This window comes from Mesocricetus auratus, unplaced genomic scaffold (genome assembly GCF_017639785.1).
Source record: "Mesocricetus auratus isolate SY011 unplaced genomic scaffold, BCM_Maur_2.0 Super-Scaffold_100029, whole genome shotgun sequence".
NCBI classification, from domain to species: domain Eukaryota; kingdom Metazoa; phylum Chordata; class Mammalia; order Rodentia; family Cricetidae; genus Mesocricetus; species Mesocricetus auratus.
The window spans coordinates 13,745,125-13,763,862 of NW_024429210.1; the positions used below are offsets into that span (position 1 = coordinate 13,745,125).

The 18,738-nt window shown below is 38.3% G+C and overlaps 1 protein-coding gene across 2 annotated transcripts in view; it reads right to left on the reverse strand.

Moving 5' to 3' along the window:
• Papolg (poly(A) polymerase gamma) overlaps nucleotides 1–18,296 on the reverse strand; it is a 29,550-nt gene extending 11,254 nt beyond the window's left edge. For both annotated transcript variants that reach the window (XM_013113626.3, XM_005070427.4), the window contains exons 1-13: nucleotides 18,169–18,296; nucleotides 14,380–14,541; nucleotides 13,567–13,633; nucleotides 9,742–9,823; nucleotides 9,413–9,522; nucleotides 8,144–8,197; nucleotides 6,263–6,374; nucleotides 4,559–4,648; nucleotides 3,779–3,917; nucleotides 2,257–2,329; nucleotides 1,468–1,588; nucleotides 1,068–1,152; nucleotides 335–388 (exon numbers count right to left, since the gene is read on the reverse strand). In XM_013113626.3, coding sequence (XP_012969080.1) covers nucleotides 335–388; nucleotides 1,068–1,152; nucleotides 1,468–1,588; nucleotides 2,257–2,329; nucleotides 3,779–3,917; nucleotides 4,559–4,648; nucleotides 6,263–6,374; nucleotides 8,144–8,197; nucleotides 9,413–9,522; nucleotides 9,742–9,823; nucleotides 13,567–13,633; nucleotides 14,380–14,541; nucleotides 18,169–18,185 — 1,166 coding nt within the window. In that variant the 5' untranslated portion in view covers nucleotides 18,186–18,296. The remainder of the gene's footprint in view (nucleotides 1–334; nucleotides 389–1,067; nucleotides 1,153–1,467; nucleotides 1,589–2,256; nucleotides 2,330–3,778; nucleotides 3,918–4,558; nucleotides 4,649–6,262; nucleotides 6,375–8,143; nucleotides 8,198–9,412; nucleotides 9,523–9,741; nucleotides 9,824–13,566; nucleotides 13,634–14,379; nucleotides 14,542–18,168) is intronic.
• Nucleotides 18,297–18,738: the final 442 nt, after the last annotated feature.

The window sequence follows — 18,738 nt, forward strand, 5'->3', positions numbered from 1 at the left end:
GGGGATGGATTCAGATGCACTACAAAGATACACTGCAGCTTGACCAAAACTACTGTTTGTCTATTGACAGAAGCTTACAGCTGACATGTGTGCCATCTCCTCCTAAGTTAAAAGGGTATATAAAATGTCTTCCCTTTGAGTTCTTGAGGGAACAATAGCTTTTTGGAGCCTATCCTGGCACTTTCTCTGCGGTCAGGCTGGCCTCCAACTGACTTCTTAATCCCTGACGCTCCTTCATGGACATCAGCCCCCAATAAAACATACTAATTATGAAAGCCATGTGACTACTGTTATCATCAGACAGTGTGTAAGAGAACTTGAAACAAAGTCTTACCACTCTAGATGGTTTTCTTCTGTTGATGCACTGGCAGTCAATACTATGTAATGTCTATAAGGGATTTGCAGCAGTCATTAGGGAGGAAAAAAAAGCCAGAAACATTTTCATCTATTTTTCTTTCTTCCCAATACACAAAACAATACATGTACAGAGTTTCTGAAAATTACAGTCTACTCTATTTTTACAAAACTGTAAACCCCACAATTAAAAATTAACTCACTTAAAAATATCACTGGTGCTGGACTAGCTACTCCTAGAATGAGGGTGCTCTCACCACTTAGGATTTCTAATAGCCAATTTTCTACTTTGCTTGAGAATCTGAGTCTGTCATTTGTCGTCATTAGTTTTCTACATTTAAATTCCTATTGGACACCTGTTGGTTCACACACAGAATTCTAACACTCGTGAGGATGAGACAGAAGAATCACCATGAATTTCAGGTCAATCTGGGTTACATAATACAGAGTGAGACTGTCTCAATAAACAAAATGAGAGTTTCACAAGGAAAGGGTGCTTGTCACCAGGCCTAATGACTTGCCTTAGATCTCTAAGACCCATGCAGATCTAACTCCCGTTACACTATCCTCTGTCTTGCACATGAGTACTATGGCATGCATACTCAATCATAAACTAGCCTCCTTCAAAATAAAAAGTGTAAAACAAAAAAAACAACAAAAAGTTTACATTTTTCCTAGATACACACACACAAAAATTTTAAAAGTTTAAATACCTGTATTTTTGAAAGAAATTTGGTGGCTCTAGTAGTTTGGACCAATCTGACTTCCCTTGAAGAATTTCATCTGTAACTGCAAGGCCTAAACAAAAACAAAGTTTTTAGAAACTAAGTCTAACTTTGAAAAATGACCAGCACTTATATCATCCTACCCAAACCATCTAGCCCAACAAATGACTTAGAAATGTAAACACATTATGTTGTTTCTTAGAACACAAAAGCTAAATTCCATACTAGACTGGCTCAAATTTTGGCCTTAATACTATTATTTTGGAAAGCATTTGAAGTTTTACAAATTATAGGATTCTAATTGCTAATCAATGGCTCCAGTGTAGAATAAAACTGTCAACTAAAAACTTGAGAATATGTAAGGGAAAATGGGGCCAAACATGTTTACCTTGTTTAAATTCTTCTACCATTACTGTTCGAGTAGATGTAGACACATTATAGGTAGAATTCTGTTGTGGGTAGGCAGGCGTAATTATGGGCATAAGATGATATCTATCTGATGGATTTACCTGTGAAATCAGAAGCAAAATAATTATCTATTCTCCTAATTAAGTAGTCCTCACTTCATTTCCCCCCAAAGTCTGAAGAATATGAAATATAAATTTAATACTAAATTCCCTCAATTCTAGGAAGTGTATTTATCTCCTGAACTTCATTTCTTTCTGCAGACAGATGTTTTTGTTTGTCAAAACTCTAAAGAAATTAATTTTTCCTCATCAAATGATGCATCATATAAGCAAGTCTTTCAGAATTATGGAAATACAATATCATAACTACAGAGACATTATCTCCCATATATAGAGAATGAATGCCTACTCTCATTAAATTGGAATTTAAAAATTAAAATGGAAGCTATGAGAAGTATAAATCTGTTTTAAACTGTACTTCAAGTATTATTTTTATATATTTCGGCACTTAAATACTTGTGACACTATTTTTTTTACAAGGGTTATGGTACTGTTTTTGATATATCCACTTATCTGGTCACATGTGAACAATTTTTAATGACATAACATTTGGATCAATATTAGAAATTCAAATCATCTGCATCAAAATACACAGCAAAGGGAAGAAAAGAGCTATTGCTGCATAAGAGAGGAGTGTAGGAAGAAGAGGAATAATCCTTAATGAGACTATGATCTAGAGAACACCCCTTCTCCATAGTAAATTCTCATACCCGAGGATCCCAGACAGGCAAATTCAAGTTGCTTTCTTCTGGTTGCTTCAAGAGCACAGGATTTGGCCATTCCCTAGCATGAATAAAGTAAATTAATTCCCAAAGATTCTCACTTCAGATGTTATATGAAATATTACAAGTATTAAACCGTTTCAATTTTCACATGGCAAAGTACAAAGTATAAGAGGAAGAATCTGCTTATTGCAGTTTTTCAGAAAGGGCAACAGTTCTTTGTTAGATGTAATTTGTACCTCAATTTGTTCTTTCCTTCTCATCTGTTTTCAAAGATTTGACTCTGATGATATAACAGCAATAAGTAACATTTGCTGAAAATACCAGCACACGAATGAAGCATGTAATCATCTCTATTTTACCAGGCCAGCTTAATGTACAAAGTCAAAATCTATGGGGCTGTTAGAGTCTTAAGGTAAGGCTCACATTCACAAACTCCTCCAGTGCTGCCTTACTGAGTTATTTAAAAGGGAATTAGGGTTGCTGATCCAGAGGACCCAGGCTCAATTCCCAGCACCCACATGGAAAGCTCACAATTGTGTGTAACTCCTGTTTCAGGGGATCTGATGCCCTCTTCTGACCTCTACAGGCACTAGGTACACAAGTGGTAAACAGCCATATATGCAGGTAAAACATACATCCAAATACATAAAATAAAGTAAAAAAAGGGAAGAATAAAGGAGGCAAAACTCGGTGTGGTAGTACATATCTGTGAGCTCAATACTTGTAAAGTTGAGGCAAGTGGGATGCAAGTTGTATACAAGCCTGGGCTATAAAGTGAAATCCTTTTTCCAAAACACTGGTAGGGGCAGGAGACAAAATTATGCCACCCATGATGACATGGATGGTATTGGAGGTCATTACATTAACAGAAATAGGCAAGGCACAGAAAATTCTTCAGGATCTCCCTCACATGAGCAATCAAAAATGTTGATCTCATAGAAGGTGAAAGTAGAATAATAGTTAGCAGAGACTAGGAGAGCAGGGTAGAGAAGACGATAGGAAAATGTCAGTCAATTGATATTAGAGAAGTTTTAGTGTTCTATTGAACTGTAGGATGATTACAATTTCAACAAGCCTAAAAGACTGTTAACCATAAAGAAATGATAAAGGTTTGAAGAGGCACACATGCTAACCTTGATCTGATGTACTATGCACATTAACTATCAAAATATCATGGACACCTCATAAGCACATACAACTTTTATATTTCAATTAGAAAAAGAGAAGAAAGAGTGTCATTTGGATGTCTCATTGTCTCAGATTAAATACTGAATGCAAAACAAAATATATATGCATAGGTTTGTTTTCTTGAAATAGGTTTGTTTCTCTATACTCAGGACTGGAACACACTATAGAGCCCAGTATCCTCAAACGTATGGCAATATTACTGCTTAAGGCTTTCAACTGCTGGATTACAGCTATGAACCACTACGCCTCACTACAGTTCTTTAAATTTTTTTTTTTACATATTTATAGACATTAATAATTAGTTAAAGTACACACTTACCATTTGGAAAAAACTAAAAAAAACTTGTGAACTAAAGTTGAAGCTGCTGCATTTGGGTACAGTTGGCAGGTTCTGGCAACTAGCATTGCCCAGGAGACTCCACCAAGGAATCCCAGCATATTGGAATAAATACCACGACCTATGAAAACAAACACTTATTATTATTCAGATCTATTATGCTTAAATACAACTGAATAACTTCATTCATAAGACTGAGCACAAAATTGAAATGATAAGAACATCACACTAGGCTCAGAGTCAGTTAGGAAACTGCTGGTTTCTCCTTCTAGCTCTTTTGCTTTGTCCCCTAATGTATAATAATCTCATTTCCCTGTTTTAGTGTCAACTGTCCTGATTGATAATGCTACTGAAATCATTCCTGTTTCTAGTCCTGCAGTGCTGAGGCTATGGTTACAGGCACACACAACCATGCCTTGCCTTTGCACATGTGCTAGAGATTCAAATTCAGCCCAAGTGCTCCTATCTATTGAGCCATTTGATTCTCTCTCTCTCTCTCTCTCTCTCTCTCTCTCTCTCTCTCTCTCTCTCTCTCTCTCTCTCTCTCTCTCTCTCTCTCCCCCCTCCCTCCCTCCCTCTATTATACACACACAACTATCTACAGAAAGTCACACATTACACCCAATAAACAGCTTTTCCAAGTTTATTGGCCATCAACCCTCAATAGCATCAGTAAGGTCAGAGTCTTTATATGTGCTCCAATTACTAGCAACAGAAAATTAGAATTTTAAAACAGACACATAAAAGACTTGGGATACTTACGTTTTGCCCATAATTTGACTGCTCTTAGGGTGAGTCTAAAAGTTTCTTTATTTGGCACTAAGTGCAAAATTTCATCAGTAACTCTACACCCTGAAAAAGACAAAGCATTGATTTTTTTCACTAAGGAACAAAACTCAGTTAATTCAAATGGTCTCTTAGCCTTCAAACTATCAAACGCTAAAAAATATGGATAAGTCAGGATGCATTTAAAATGCTGAAACACACATGAAAAGGTCCTTCACTTTTGAGGAATTTAAAGTACATGGGTAAAGATATCCATTGCTGAAGTAGAGATGGGTCTTAGGTCCTTTTCAGTTTCTTCTACATCTGATTTAATCACAATGTCTCCAAGTTATAAAGCTGCTATTGTTTCAATACAAACCTTTCCCCAGAGAAGTTTAATTTGCTATTACATTGGGGGGGGAATAAAATAACCTGGGCATGGTGGCGCTCAGCACATATAAAGCAGTGGCTCTTGCTCTCAAACTTGAATAATCTGTGAAGTCAAATCTATCTTTATAAGAGTACTGCATCTTTCTTTGTCATTTTCACAGTATGTTAATGTTAACATTTGCACTGATGGGGCAATGGCAAGGAAGCCTAAAACTACTGTTACCTTCTAAGCCAATCATGACAGTGGCAACACAGTATAGAAGTACACAATGTATCTTCACTACTACCACAGTTAAGAAAAACAAACAAGAGAAGTGTGCCATCATTTCAATTGTAGGCTAAAATTATCTGTTATTTTAAAGGATTATCCTGTTACCTGAAATTATAACTGGCAAATAAACAAGGTTCCACACTGGATAGTCAATAGATAATCTCTGAGAAATAAACTAAGTAAGTTTATTGCTTCAAGGAAAACAATGGCACTACTTATTTTAAGCTATTTTAGTTATAAATCACTTGTCTCTGCTATTATGAACCTGATAGCTTCTAATACTTTAAAGACTAGTGACAGAATTGGTGCTAATATTAATTAATCATAAAACTTAAAAACCACTTTACAATGAAATATGTGGTTTGGAAGATAAAAATAACTTTGTGAACTAACATTTTCCAAATAACCGGAGTACAATAGTTAAAAAACAAACAAACAAACAAACAAAAAACCAGGCAAAGGCAAAAAGGCATGAAGCAGATCACTGGATATTAATGTGAAAAGGTAATTCCACGTCTTTTTATATTTTAATAAAAATAATATTTTAGATAACAGGCTGACTATAGAAGATAAGGAAATCTGAAAACAAAATCTATTTTAGATATAAAAACATTATTATCATGTGTTTTATTCCTAATGAATTATAAATATTCTAAAAATTTTTATTTATGATATGGTAAATATTGACATGATCCAGATAAACAAATGTATTTTGGGATTCTCAATAAATGGTAAAGGTTTACAGGTTCCTGAAAAAAGTCAGTTTATAATTCTAAACTTAATCTTTCAAATAAATGATGCTTTTTTAGGATGTTTAAATGTGATCATACTATTTTTTATAAGGAAAACTATGAGTGTAAATCTTTTGGATTTGGGATAGAATGCAAGGTCTCTCATACACTAAGCTTGTACTCTAAAACTGAGGTATACTACAACTATTCTTAGTTTGCTTAAGTCTTAAAATTAGTCCATTTAAAATTCTACAAAAAGGCTCTATTAATTGTTTTAAGCAGGCATCTAAGATTTCTTTAGAAACTTACCATTTAAGCTGCGAATACACCTTATATCAAGGCTTCTTAGACGAGAGTCGTCTCTTAGATCTAAATTATCTGATATGGTTTGTATTGCCAGTCTTGCAAAGACTAGATCAATCTTTGGAAAAAGGTAAAAAAAGAAAAAAAGAGACAAATATTACTTTCCATTCTCCTCAGCTACAACTCACAACGTAAACAGCTTCAATTATTAGTTTGGGACATTCTAACCAAACATCAAAAGTCCTATGAAAGTGATCTAATGCAGGGAGATCACTGAAAGTCTGGAAATAAAGATGGAAGATCAACACACGTTTACATTCACTCCCTCTTGAAACTCAACTAAAGCATAGGAAAAATCTGCTTTGTTTTGGTCTAGTTAGCTTTGACTTTATGGCATGACCTAATAGGAAAATGAGACAAAAGAAACAGCAGCAAAAGGCACAGAAGCTAGATAGCAGGTGGACAGATGACAACAGACCCAGGAAACCTAAGAAAACAGATTTAAACATTTTACTCAAGAAATAAGGACAGGTAGCTACAAATAAATACATAAATTTAACAGAACATTTAGAAAATTACAAAAAGCATTTTTAATTAAAAATAGAGCAATGGAAATCATTACAAAGCTTGAAAGACAAGAAAACACCAAAAGGCAGAATAAAAATATGAAGATGTGGTTAATAAGTGAGAAAGAAGAATTTGTGTGTGTGTGCATGCTTTTTATTTGTTTATATTTATAGAAAGCTGGAGGCTCAACAGACAAATGTTAAGATTCCATGAAAAAAGACACGTGTGTATAAACCAAGGTAGGAAATTCAAAAAAAAAAAAAAAAAACCTCAGTGAGAGCACATCAGTTAAAAACACACATCAAAACATATTATCATTGTGAATTCTACAAGTATAAAGACAAAATAAGAACAACTAAACAAGAGACAAAAATGGTCAAACATACAAAGACAGACTAAAAATGGTGTATTTTTTCAACAGCACAGAAACTACAAAACAACAAAGGCCTTAAAATATGTAAAAAATTATTTCCTACCTAGAATGACGTACTCAGCAAAATTATGAATTCAGGGATTTTTAAGCATGCAAGATAAAAAGAAAAAATTCTTTTTCAGGAATCCAATGGATGAGCTCCAGTAAAATGGTACCATATCTAGAAAGAAGAAAATTCTAGAGTAGGAATAGAAACTTTCAGAAAGATGGTAGAGAACAAGATGCCAGCTGTTCCCCAAGATGGGCAACAGCTGGCTGAGACGAGAACAGGTGAGAAGACCCAGTGACTTTTTCTTAAGACGCTGATGACTCTTAGCTTAAAGGAGACTCTGATGACCGGAGAAGACTGGGTTTAAATTAGACGTAAGAATAGCAACCGAACTAACAGAACTAAAACATCACTAACCCTGAGGAAAAAAATGCTATAGGGCCAAAAAAAAAAAAAAAAAGAAAAGAAAAAAGGGGGGGGGGGTAATTCAGTACACTCAGTACCGAGCTTTGAAAACTGTTTAAGATAGTATAAGCAGAACACTGCTCCAAATAAAATTATAACAGAGCAATTATTCTGGATGACTGTGGGATGAGGACAGCTGTGTACAAAAGCACGAGGGGAGAGATGGAGGCTGGTTTGTTGTCCATGGAGAGCGGTCAAGAGAAATGGGAAAGAAGGTGAAAGGACTTCTACTTAATTCTTTAAACTATGTGGTCAGTGCCAGGTAAGCTGGTACATACATATCTGTAATTTTAATTCCCAGGAAGTCAGCTACAGTTACATAGAGAGATTATTTCAAAACCCAAGCTCAAAATCAAAACCAAAGTCAAGTCTGATTTTGAAACAAAATTTACAGGTAAAAAATTTCAATTGTCAAATAAAAAACATTACTTACTTCAATACCATCAAATTCAAATTTTATAACAGGCACAAAGGCATCTTCTACAGCCTATAAAAGAGGAAGAAAAATAACATATGGGTTAGTCCTTTAACATTCCTAACTGCAAATACTGTTATCTTTTCTTCTAATTTGTATTTTATTAAGTACAAAAAGTAAAAGGCATTTTGTCTAATATGCAGGCTTAGTCTTCTATTTTATAACTTGTGTTATTTAGGTCTCACAAATGTCTCTGCACCTATTATTTAATTTGTCCTGTTAAGAATATCTGTCAGAAACTGGAAAGCAGAACTACTGTCATCTGGGTACTATTTGTGAGGTTTAACTGAAAATTGATTATTACAGAAAGCATTAAGTATAAATTGTATGGTGACCCACTCCTGTTATCCTGGTACTCAAGAGCAGCAGTGGGGGGCTCAAAAGCTCAAGGTCACTGCTGACTACATGAGTTTGAGCATGGTGTGTGCATGAGACTCCTAAAAAAATTACAGAAGCATTAATTTTTTTTACTATTTAGAGCTCTTATCTAATCTATCAAAAAAGAATGCTAAGGGCTGGCTCAGCTCAGTACTTGACCTGCAAACATGGGGCCTAGCAGAATGGTGCAGTGGGAGGAGCCAGGAGGATCCCTAGGGCTCACTGACCAGTAAGTTTACCCTAACTGGTGATTCTAGGCCAATGAAGAATCTGTCTACAGGAGGTAGACAATGTTCTTGAGGAGGAAACTCAAAGTTGTCCTGTGGCCTCCATAACCAAAACATAAGTATATGATCATCCCTACACACCTGCAAATGCATACATACAAAATTATACTGGTAGAAACAGGCCAGTATGTTACAGATTGCTAGTATGGAAATGTTACTTGCCAAATGAAGGGCTGTATATCCATAGAGTCATTAACTGAACCTTAAACACATTATCATCCACAATTTGATGCACACCAATTGTTTATCAGATATTATAGGAAGTGGTTTGAGTCTACTATCACATAGACCCTGAAACACAGCTCATGAGAGTTATCACCAAAACCTCTGTTTTCTACATGAGAAAACCAAGGCTCACACAGGCAGCTACTTGACTGATATCTAAGAGCTACAGGTATGGAGTCTTAGATGAAAGCAATCCAAGGAATTATAAACCATGTTCCTAATTTCTATGTGTGATGTTACCAAGATACAGCAAGTGAAGAGGCATACCAATAATCCCAAGTCCTTGATTTTACAGCTGTTTCTAACTTCAAAATATCCGATGCCAAAGGATACTTACTCTTAAATTCCTAATGCCATCTTGATGTTTCAATTTTTCAAAGAAGGACTGAAAAAAGTCTGATCTCTCCACATGTCTTGGAGCTACACATAGTGCATCAATATCAGCTCCTATAGAAATAAAGTGATTTCTTAGGAAGGATATCACATATTTTCATTAAAGTTCACATAAATACAGAGTAAGTATGGGAGATGAGCATAAGATAATGTTAACAATGTTTATTAACAGCAGTAAGATAATGGGAACTATGTTCTGTACTCACCAAAGTGAGCAACTTCAACAATTTACTAAAAATTCTTATCACTAGAATATAACTAAACAGCCGTTACCTTTAGTGTGTACTCCAAGCCTGTAAGATCCAAATGTGAAAATTTTACCACCAACAGTAGCCACAACAGAAGGTGGGAGATTCTAAAATAAAGCAAAAGGCATTTAATCATTTATTTTGCATCAAGAGCACCTAAATGTTTACAATCTTTCACTGAACAACTAATATGCTATATATTTGTCAATCTTGGTCAAGAGATGTATAAAAGTACTTTAAGGTTCCTATAAGGAACACAACTATCAAAATCTTGGTCAAACTCATCTTCTCTTTAGTTTTTGTAACAAGTATGTTTAATTGCTTGCTATTAGTTTTTCAACCTTCCTCAAGAATGAGGCTGTTCTTGATGGACACTCCTTAGGAAAGCTAATGAAAAGACTTCAATTTAATTGTGTCATAAAAAGCTCTTTTTTTTTTCAGATGGGTGATGGCTCACGCCTTTAATCCCAGCCTCTGGAGGCAGAGAGAGAGGCAGGCAGATCTGTGAGTTTGAGGCCAGTCTGGTCTACAGAGCAAGTTCCAGGACAGCCAGGCTACACATAGAAACTGTCAAGAAAGAACAAACAAACACTACTTTTTAACCTCCCTCAGAGCCAATTCCAAGTGTTTATCAGGTATTTCCACTTGTACTCTGATCTACTTAATATGCACGCCTTAAACATTCTTCCTATGCTAATAGATAGCCCTTCTATTTCATTATTTCTTCCTGTTTTATGGGTGACATTTTTGTGTTTGTTTGAGGCAGGGTTCCTTGTAGCTCAACTGGCTTCAAATGAGCTTCTATTCTTCCAGTCTCCATCTCCCAAGTGCTGGGATTATAGGCCTGCACCCCCACATCCAGCTTGATTTGGTAATTTCTAGTAAGCACTGAGGTTACAGGAGTGTGGTGCCATGTCCCTTTTGTAAAATCAAGTTCCGGGGATTTGAACTCAGGTTTTCTTGTCAGTGTGGCAAGTACTCTATCAGCTCAGTTCTCTTTCCAGAGATATCTTTTTAGTAAGCAACTCTCAGCTCTTCAACTATAATTAAATTTGTCATAGGTGAGAACTGGGTCTGTACTGTTAGCAATCCATAGTTCCAGATTTCAGGTGACTAACCTGAATAAAATTATCTGTACAACAAAGACAACTATTTTCTCTGTTTAATGCATCTTAATGTTTCAAGAGTCTCACAACTAGCTAGAAAGGAGTCAATAAATTAATGACTTACATTAATAAAAAGGATAAGTAAGCCAGAACATATAAAAATTATTTTTTAACTTTTATGTTAAAAAAAGGAAAATCCTTGTTGAGTATAGTGGTGAACACCTTTGATCCCAGCACTGGAAGGCAGAGGCAGGCAGATTTGTGTGAGTTTATGGCCAGTCTTGTCTACAATAGATAATTCCATTAATAGTCAGGGAGGCATAGTGAGACACTGCCTCAAAAAAGAAAAGAAAAAGGATGATCCTTGCATTTTTTATGAGAAAGTAGCATGCTGAATTACAGGATAGTATATTTTGATAGTATATTTTTATACAGCCACAGAACTTAACTAAAATTATTTTTATCTGTGTTTTAGACTGAAATATCTCAACAACCCTTCAGTTATTTATTTCCCAGATTGGGATATGCATAAATGAAAGTGTATTACTGATACAATGACTTTATCTACTAGATAGATGCTAAAGTTGACTTTTTGATTATTCATGACCAGCATATCACCTCCAGAATCTTAACTTATCCAATATTCATAGCTACTGATGTAACCCTCTTTGAGATATCAGAAATGAGCCAGACAGTCTTGGCAACAAAAGTAAATAACAATGATTAGGCTAAATTTAATGACTAAAGTCTTAAGTCTTTAGAAGTTCATTACCTTATTAAGTTAAAAGAGCCAATCCTAGCTGGGCGTTGGTGGCACACGCCTTTAATCCCAGCACTCGGGAGGCAGAGGCAGGCGGATCTCTGTGAGTTCGAGGCCAGCCTGGTCTACAGAGTGAGTTCCAGGATAGCCTCCAAAGCCACAGAGAAACCTTATCTCGAAAAACCAAAAAAAAAAAAAAAAAAAAAAAAAAAAAGCCAATCCTACAGATTTATGTAAGTTCATTTCCTTATAATGTTAAAAGAGCCAATCCTACAGATTTATCCAATGTATGAGAATGCTAACAGAAAGTTTCTAAGTCCATGTAGACTCCAGGGCAGAAAAGGACTTCGTAAGTAGACACACTGAGACATTCACATTAAACTGAGTACCCGGCAAGGGAGAGATAAGACTATTATATGAATAAACAAAAACACTTAGATTGCAAGAGTCAGGGCCATCTGGTGAGTGGAGTGGTTGAATCTGAGTAGTGTACCTGGCAGTACTGGGAGGCAGTAAGGATCTTAAGGAGGCTAGACTGACAGGGAGGTAGGAGGTTCTTAGGTCACAGGGAGTGTGCCTTCAAAGGAGGTTATGTAGGATGCTACTGACTGCTTCCTAGTTGGACTTGTAACATTTACTCTGACATCCACTCCAGTCCTGTGACTGTCATCTGCTTGCTGTCCCCTGCCTCCCATCACCACCACTAGCTCAAAACTTTAGGGTTGTCTGAACTTGGATCTGAAGCTCCAAAACTATATGCTGGCTTAACCTTTTCTTCCTAAACAGTCTATCTCAGGAGTTAGGTATAGTGATAAGAAGCCGACTGACTAATAAACTTTTACCACCTAGCTGAACATGCCATATCTCATCCTAGTACACCCAGTAAAATATCCATGATATACATCAAACAGTAAAGAAACTTCATAACCAGGCAGTGGTGGCTCACACCTTTAATCCCAGCTCTCAGGAGGCAGAGGCAAGCGGATCTCTGTGAGTTTGAGGTCAGCCTGGTCTACAGAGTGAGTTCCAGAACTGCCAAGGCTACAAAGAGAAACTCTGTCTTGGGGGAAAAAAAGAAAAAGAAAATTCACAATCCAAAACCTTCTAAAAAGGAAGATAGATGAGGTAAGTTACAGGAGGAGAATACTGCATAATCATAAACTAGGATTTGCAAACTTGTACGTATGATGGGCCAACCAAGTGCAATGAAGAGAATTCCACATAAGAAACACAGAAGCTAATAAATGGCAGGCACTATGTCAGAGTAAACAGAGGTATGTGTGTGTGTGTGGGGGGGGGTTATGAGGCACCAGGAACCCAATCTCATTCCAGCCTTTTTGTGCTGTACTCAAAAGCAAGCCCAGTGTTGCCAGATGGGTTACTTTGTAAGAAGTCTAAAGTCTGTTTTGTTTTATTTTTTAAGTAAAATCACCTCAACCTGAAAAGTCTAGCCCAGTACATTGGAGTCAAACTAGACATTTTTATAGAGTTGCAGCTATAATTGGCTATCACTGGGGTAAAATCTTATTTATTTAGAAATTCAATTGTCTAGGCCACTTTATTCCCAGACAGCCTGGTTTTTGTTGTTATTGTTGTTCAATATGGAAGCTAGTGGCTAACTTATTGTAAAAATGGAGAGCTATAAAATTACAATATTCACTTAAAATTACTTAAAGATTTTGATATAGTTGTAAGATATAAAAGTTAAAACTAATGAATTGAACCTGTGTTTCATTTGCTCACAAACTGGCACATACTACTACTATTCTGCACAGCAGACAAAAAGAAAACTGCCTTTTGCAAACAAAGCAAAAAGCATCCTTCTAGAGACACCAAAGTAGACATTCATATATTGTATAAAATTACTACTCAACACAAATACAGAGTCTACTTTAAAGTACTTCAGATAGTTTGACTCATATATCATTGTTAGAATGAATGGCTAAAATATGAAACAATGAATTCTATCCAGTTTTAATCTTACCTTACTTTCACTAATGTCGGAAATCCATTCTTTTACTAAATTGTTCAATTTACCAAGAACAACCAGCCTATAAGAAAAGATGAGCGGTGTTAGATTGATACTTTAAGACAAAACCAAAAAAATGTTAATATTAAAGAAATAAACACACAGGTAGAAACTTTGTAATGATGCCACAATAAATCCACATTATATATGTGCTAATGCTATCACATCTGTTGATATATAGCACATCTGAGAAATCTAAGAGTGTCAGACATGGTAAATGTGATGATAAAATTTTGGTCTTTGAGTTGTCTTCAAAAATTAAAAACCTAACATAAATCACTAAGTTACCTTCAATGAGGCTACAGAAGCAAACCGAACTGTTACCTCTGCCTTTCTGGAGAATTACATCAGTGAAGTGTGGTAATAGAAACTACATTCTCTCTCACTGGTACTCATGGTTTTTTGTGTAATTAAAATAGGTAAGTTAATTACTGGCTAATATTTGTGAAATAGTACTTAACTAATGCAGTGGTACTATTAAAATTTCAAATATCCACATGGCCCCCTTTCCCAACTTTAAATTTTCCTTAAATCTCTCTTTCACTGAGGCTTCTCTAAAGACATCTATAGTACTTATGTGCAACATCGTTAAATGCTTATTTGAGTCTTCCTTCCTAATTTCTATCAAAAATTTAAGTTCCGAGAGAGCCAAGGCTTTTCTTTTTTGACATTTTTATACACTGAGGTAGGGATCATTAAGCACTGAACATGTATGAGTTAATGATTAAATAGTATACTGTAAAAATATTTTGTAGTTTCAATGACTACCTGTGGTTCAGTTCTTCCTCATCTTCAAATACTCCAAATGGTTTCATGGCATCAATTAATTTCTGTGTATAAATATGGTCAATTTCTTTAGGACATGCCAAACTAATTGGAGAGGTAATCCCATAATGCTTTTGTTGATGCTGGCTGTCCAGCATAGTGTTTCTGTTCAAGAAAAAAGAAACCGAGGAAAAATGTTAAGTATTGTTTCACACCAATACACTGAACCTCTCAATCCACTCAGGTTATTTAAGCTACCTTAACAGTTTGCTGGACATTACCAGACATATCACTTAAAAGGGGGGCTGGGGGTGGAGTTAGGTGGGTATTTGATCTTCATGAAGGGCTTTTCACACAGTCTCCAGCTTTCATGGTTCAAGCCCAAAGCAGTATGTGTGGGTGTCAAGAAAACTATGGAACAACACTCAGCTCAAATGTAAAGAGCCAGTGCCAGGGCTACCCCGCTGTACTCCACAGACTGAGTCAGGTACCATCTAGATTACAGAATCTTTAAAAAGCAGTCAAACATTTGAAAGACACTCAGTAAAAACAACGGTTTTCCAATAAGTAAAACATTTCATCATAAGGTCCTTAGGATATTCTCTAACCTTTAAAAAAAAAATCACGCCGGGCCGTGGTGGCACACGCCTTTAATCCCACCAGCACTTGGGAGGCAGAGGCAGGTGGATCTCTGTGAGTTCGAGACCAAGCCTGGTCTACTGAGCGAGTTCCAGGACAGGCTCCAAAACAATACAGAGAAACCCTGTTTCGAAAAACCAAAACCAAAAACAACAACAACAAAAAAAAAAACCCCACAGCTGGGCTAGTCCTTGGGAAATTACATTAACACCTTTTCCTTGAACCAGAATTTACAGTTCTAATATTTTGTGACTATAGTTAGTATTCTCTTCATATTAGATTTTTATTCATACCTTTTCACACTGAGTAATTGTTGAATTCATTACACTAAATAGCAACTTTTTTTTTCTTGGTAGTTTTAAGACAGGGCTTCTCTGTGTAGCTTTGGAGCCTCTTCTGGCACTCAATTTGTAGACCAGACTGGCCTCGAACTCACAGAGATCCATCTGCCTCTGCCTCCCAAGTGCTGGGATTAAAGGTGTGTGTCACCATTGCCCACCTAAATAGCAACATTTTAAAGGACTTTTAACAGACCTTAGCCAGTAGGAAATTACAATCTTAAATAAAGCACCACAGATTTCTGACTACATCTTTGACTAAAACATGTGGAGTAAATGTCATTGCAAAAGTAAAAATGAGCATACACTCTAACCTGCTAACCACTTTTCTTCATCTTTTCATAAAAACTAATCATAACAATAAGAATAAATTAAAGGCAGTCTTTTAACTTTAGTAAATTAGCCTTCTAAGAAATAACAAGCCGGGCGTTAGTGGCACTGGTTTTTAATCCCAGCACTTGGGAGGCAGAGCAGGTGGATTCTCTGTGAGTTCAAGGCCAGCCTGGTCTACAGAGTGAGTTCCAGGACAGCCTCCAAAACTCGAAAAACCAAAAAAAAAAAAAGAATAGAGGGAGGTTAATAAATAGAATAGTCATAGTAATCTAAGCCCCTTCATTGAGAAAGTTGGAATAGGAGAATCTAGGCTACATAACACCTTTTCATCAAAAAAAGGTGTAATTGGACAATAGAATGTCTTCAGAGTCTCGATGTGTAGACCAGGTTGGCCTCCAATTTAGAGACCCACCTGCTTTTCCTCACAGGTCTGAGATTAAAAATGCATGCCACTATGCATGACTCTAGGATTAATTTCTAATCTTCTATAGCCCAGTAGGGCAACTGTGATTAATAATTGCACTGTACATATTTACACATGTAAATGTATGATCAGCAAACGTACATAGATTATCTTAAATTGATTATATAAATTATGTACAAATGTGTCAATTCAAAAATTTAAACACCTCAAAAACACAACAGAGGTTAGCTCTTTTTGTACTAGCTCCTTAAAGCATTGGCTTGGAGCTGGAGAGACAGTTCAGTGATATGGTGTTTATCTAGTATGTGTAGAGCCAAGTTCCATCTCTGCACCAAAACCAAACAACAGTGGCTTATTATTAGTTGAGTCTACAAACTAAGATATGGTCTTCAGCTGGAGATTTTGTTAGGTGGGGAGAAAAAGAATAACACAGAAAAGAGCTTAGCCAGGTTTGGTGGCACAGAGCCTAATCCCAGCAGTTCAGAGACAGAAGCAGAAGCAAGATTATGGGTAGCCTGGGCTGCTTGAAACCTCATCTCAACAAACAGCTGGTATACCTTTGAAATGACTTAATGAATAAGGGAGTGTCAAAACCAACTTTAATTTCTCCCCATTTTCTTCTTGCTGTAGAACAAAACATCAATTAATTATTTCAAGTTGCATTTCTCCCAGAAGATTTGGTTTTCTATATCTAAGCGAGATAAGGGTATTTGGCTATGTTTGTATATGATAAATAAATGACACAGACGGATTTTTACATAATCTCAGCAACTCTGAGGCAGGTCTCAAGGTCTCCCCCACCTCTCTATTCTCCCCTCCATAACTACTTCTGCTCTGACAATTCCTTGTTGCACTTGAATCCTCAAAAAGTTGGCTACCTAGAACTCTACTGGGTTCCAAATTTCTCTTGTGGGAGAATGGGAAGTAAATTAATACCCCCACAACCTTCAACCTATCAATTTCATTTACAAGTAAAAACCTTACAAAAATTTTACTGCAGGTACATAATATATGTAAATAGAATGTTCATTGACAGTCTGTAAAGAAAAATAACCTAAAATAGTCACTAAAAGAACTGCATTGGGGTTGTTTATATATGGAATACACGAGTTAGTAAGAATTAACTAGAAATGAAAATAATAACAGAGAAAGGTCAGAGAGAACATGTTCTAAATAATCAGGCTGCAGAGTAGAAGCTGTGATAACACCTACAAACAGTTTAAAACAAGTACAAAATAGGTATGGACACAAGAATATGTAGTATTAGCATTAAAAATACAGCAACAATAACAACCGAATTCAGTACTTCGGGGTCTGGGGAGAGCGACGTGGAGTCAGAGAAGGGATAGGCGAGTCCTTCAGCTGTATCGGAATGCTTGGCTTCTCGTAAAGAAAGAAGAAAGATCAAAGAGGTAAGCACACTCCCCATGTCATTCTCTGGGAGAGATGGGTGGTGACCACGCAAATGGTGTCTTCGTTTCCCTGTGCATTTTTCTGTATGTTGGAATTATTTCCGGATAAGGCGAAACGCCGAGATAGCTCTCGCCAATCCTCGCCAAGTACAGAAACTGCTTCTGACTTATCAAAGTGCGAGCAGGAGGAGATACCACCCGGGAGACACCGTGGGTCTGCGGAGGAGCGGGGCAGCGGCTTAGCCCTGCGCACGGAGCAACCCCAAACCTACGGGCCGGGCCAGGTCACTGCCTCCGGGGAGCCGGGGACAGCGGTCCAGCCGGGAGGAGGGGAGCGGGAGGGACGGTGTCTGCGCCAATGCAGCCGGCAGCGGACGGGCTCGGACGGGAGCGACCGACCGTTTCTCCCCTCAGCCACACGCGCCTTTCCCCCCTCGCCCTGCTCCGGGGGCGTCCTGAGGGGCGGGCGGGCGGGCGAGGGCGGCTCGGAGCCCCGCGGGCGGCCAGGTGAGCCGCGGGCAGGGGAAGCGCCCTAGCGGGGCGGCGGGCGGCGGGCCCCGGGCTGTGCGGGGCCGGGAGCCCGGGGGCCGCCCCCCTCCGCGCCCCGCTCTCCCCGCCGCCCTCAACCGCCGGGGCCCCCACTTACGCAGACATCTCTTTCATCGCTTCCTGCGCCGCGCCGGCGAGCGCCCGCCGCCGCGCCGGGGTCCCGTCGCTGCGCTCGCTTCCTTCCTCTGTCCGCTTCCCGTCGCTCGCCTGCGGCTCGCCCGCCCGCCCGCCGGCTGGCTCGCTCGTTCTCCCGCCCGCCCGCCCGCTCGCTCCCCGGCTCACTCCGGCCGAGGCATTCAACCGAGCAGTGGAAACGCCACACAACCGGCTCTATTTATGACAATACAGCGCGGACGCCGCCAATATGGCGCGGCTTCCCAGGCTGCCTCTCGCCCGCTGCGGCCCCGCCCCCGGAGCCGCGGGCCCGCCCTCGGCCACGCCCCCCCAGCCTGGGGCTCCAGACGCCCGCCCGCCCGCCCCAAGCGAGCGCTCTCGCCGCCGCGAACGCGGCGCGTCCGTCAGAACCTCAGGTCGTCCCTTTCGGAGGGACTGTCCATCAGTCACACCCCCGCGACTTTGCTTGTTTCTGCAATGACAGCCCCCGGGAAAGACCACCGCTTCCTCTAGCACCGTTTTAGCTCTTCCATTATCCCAGTCACAGACTCAG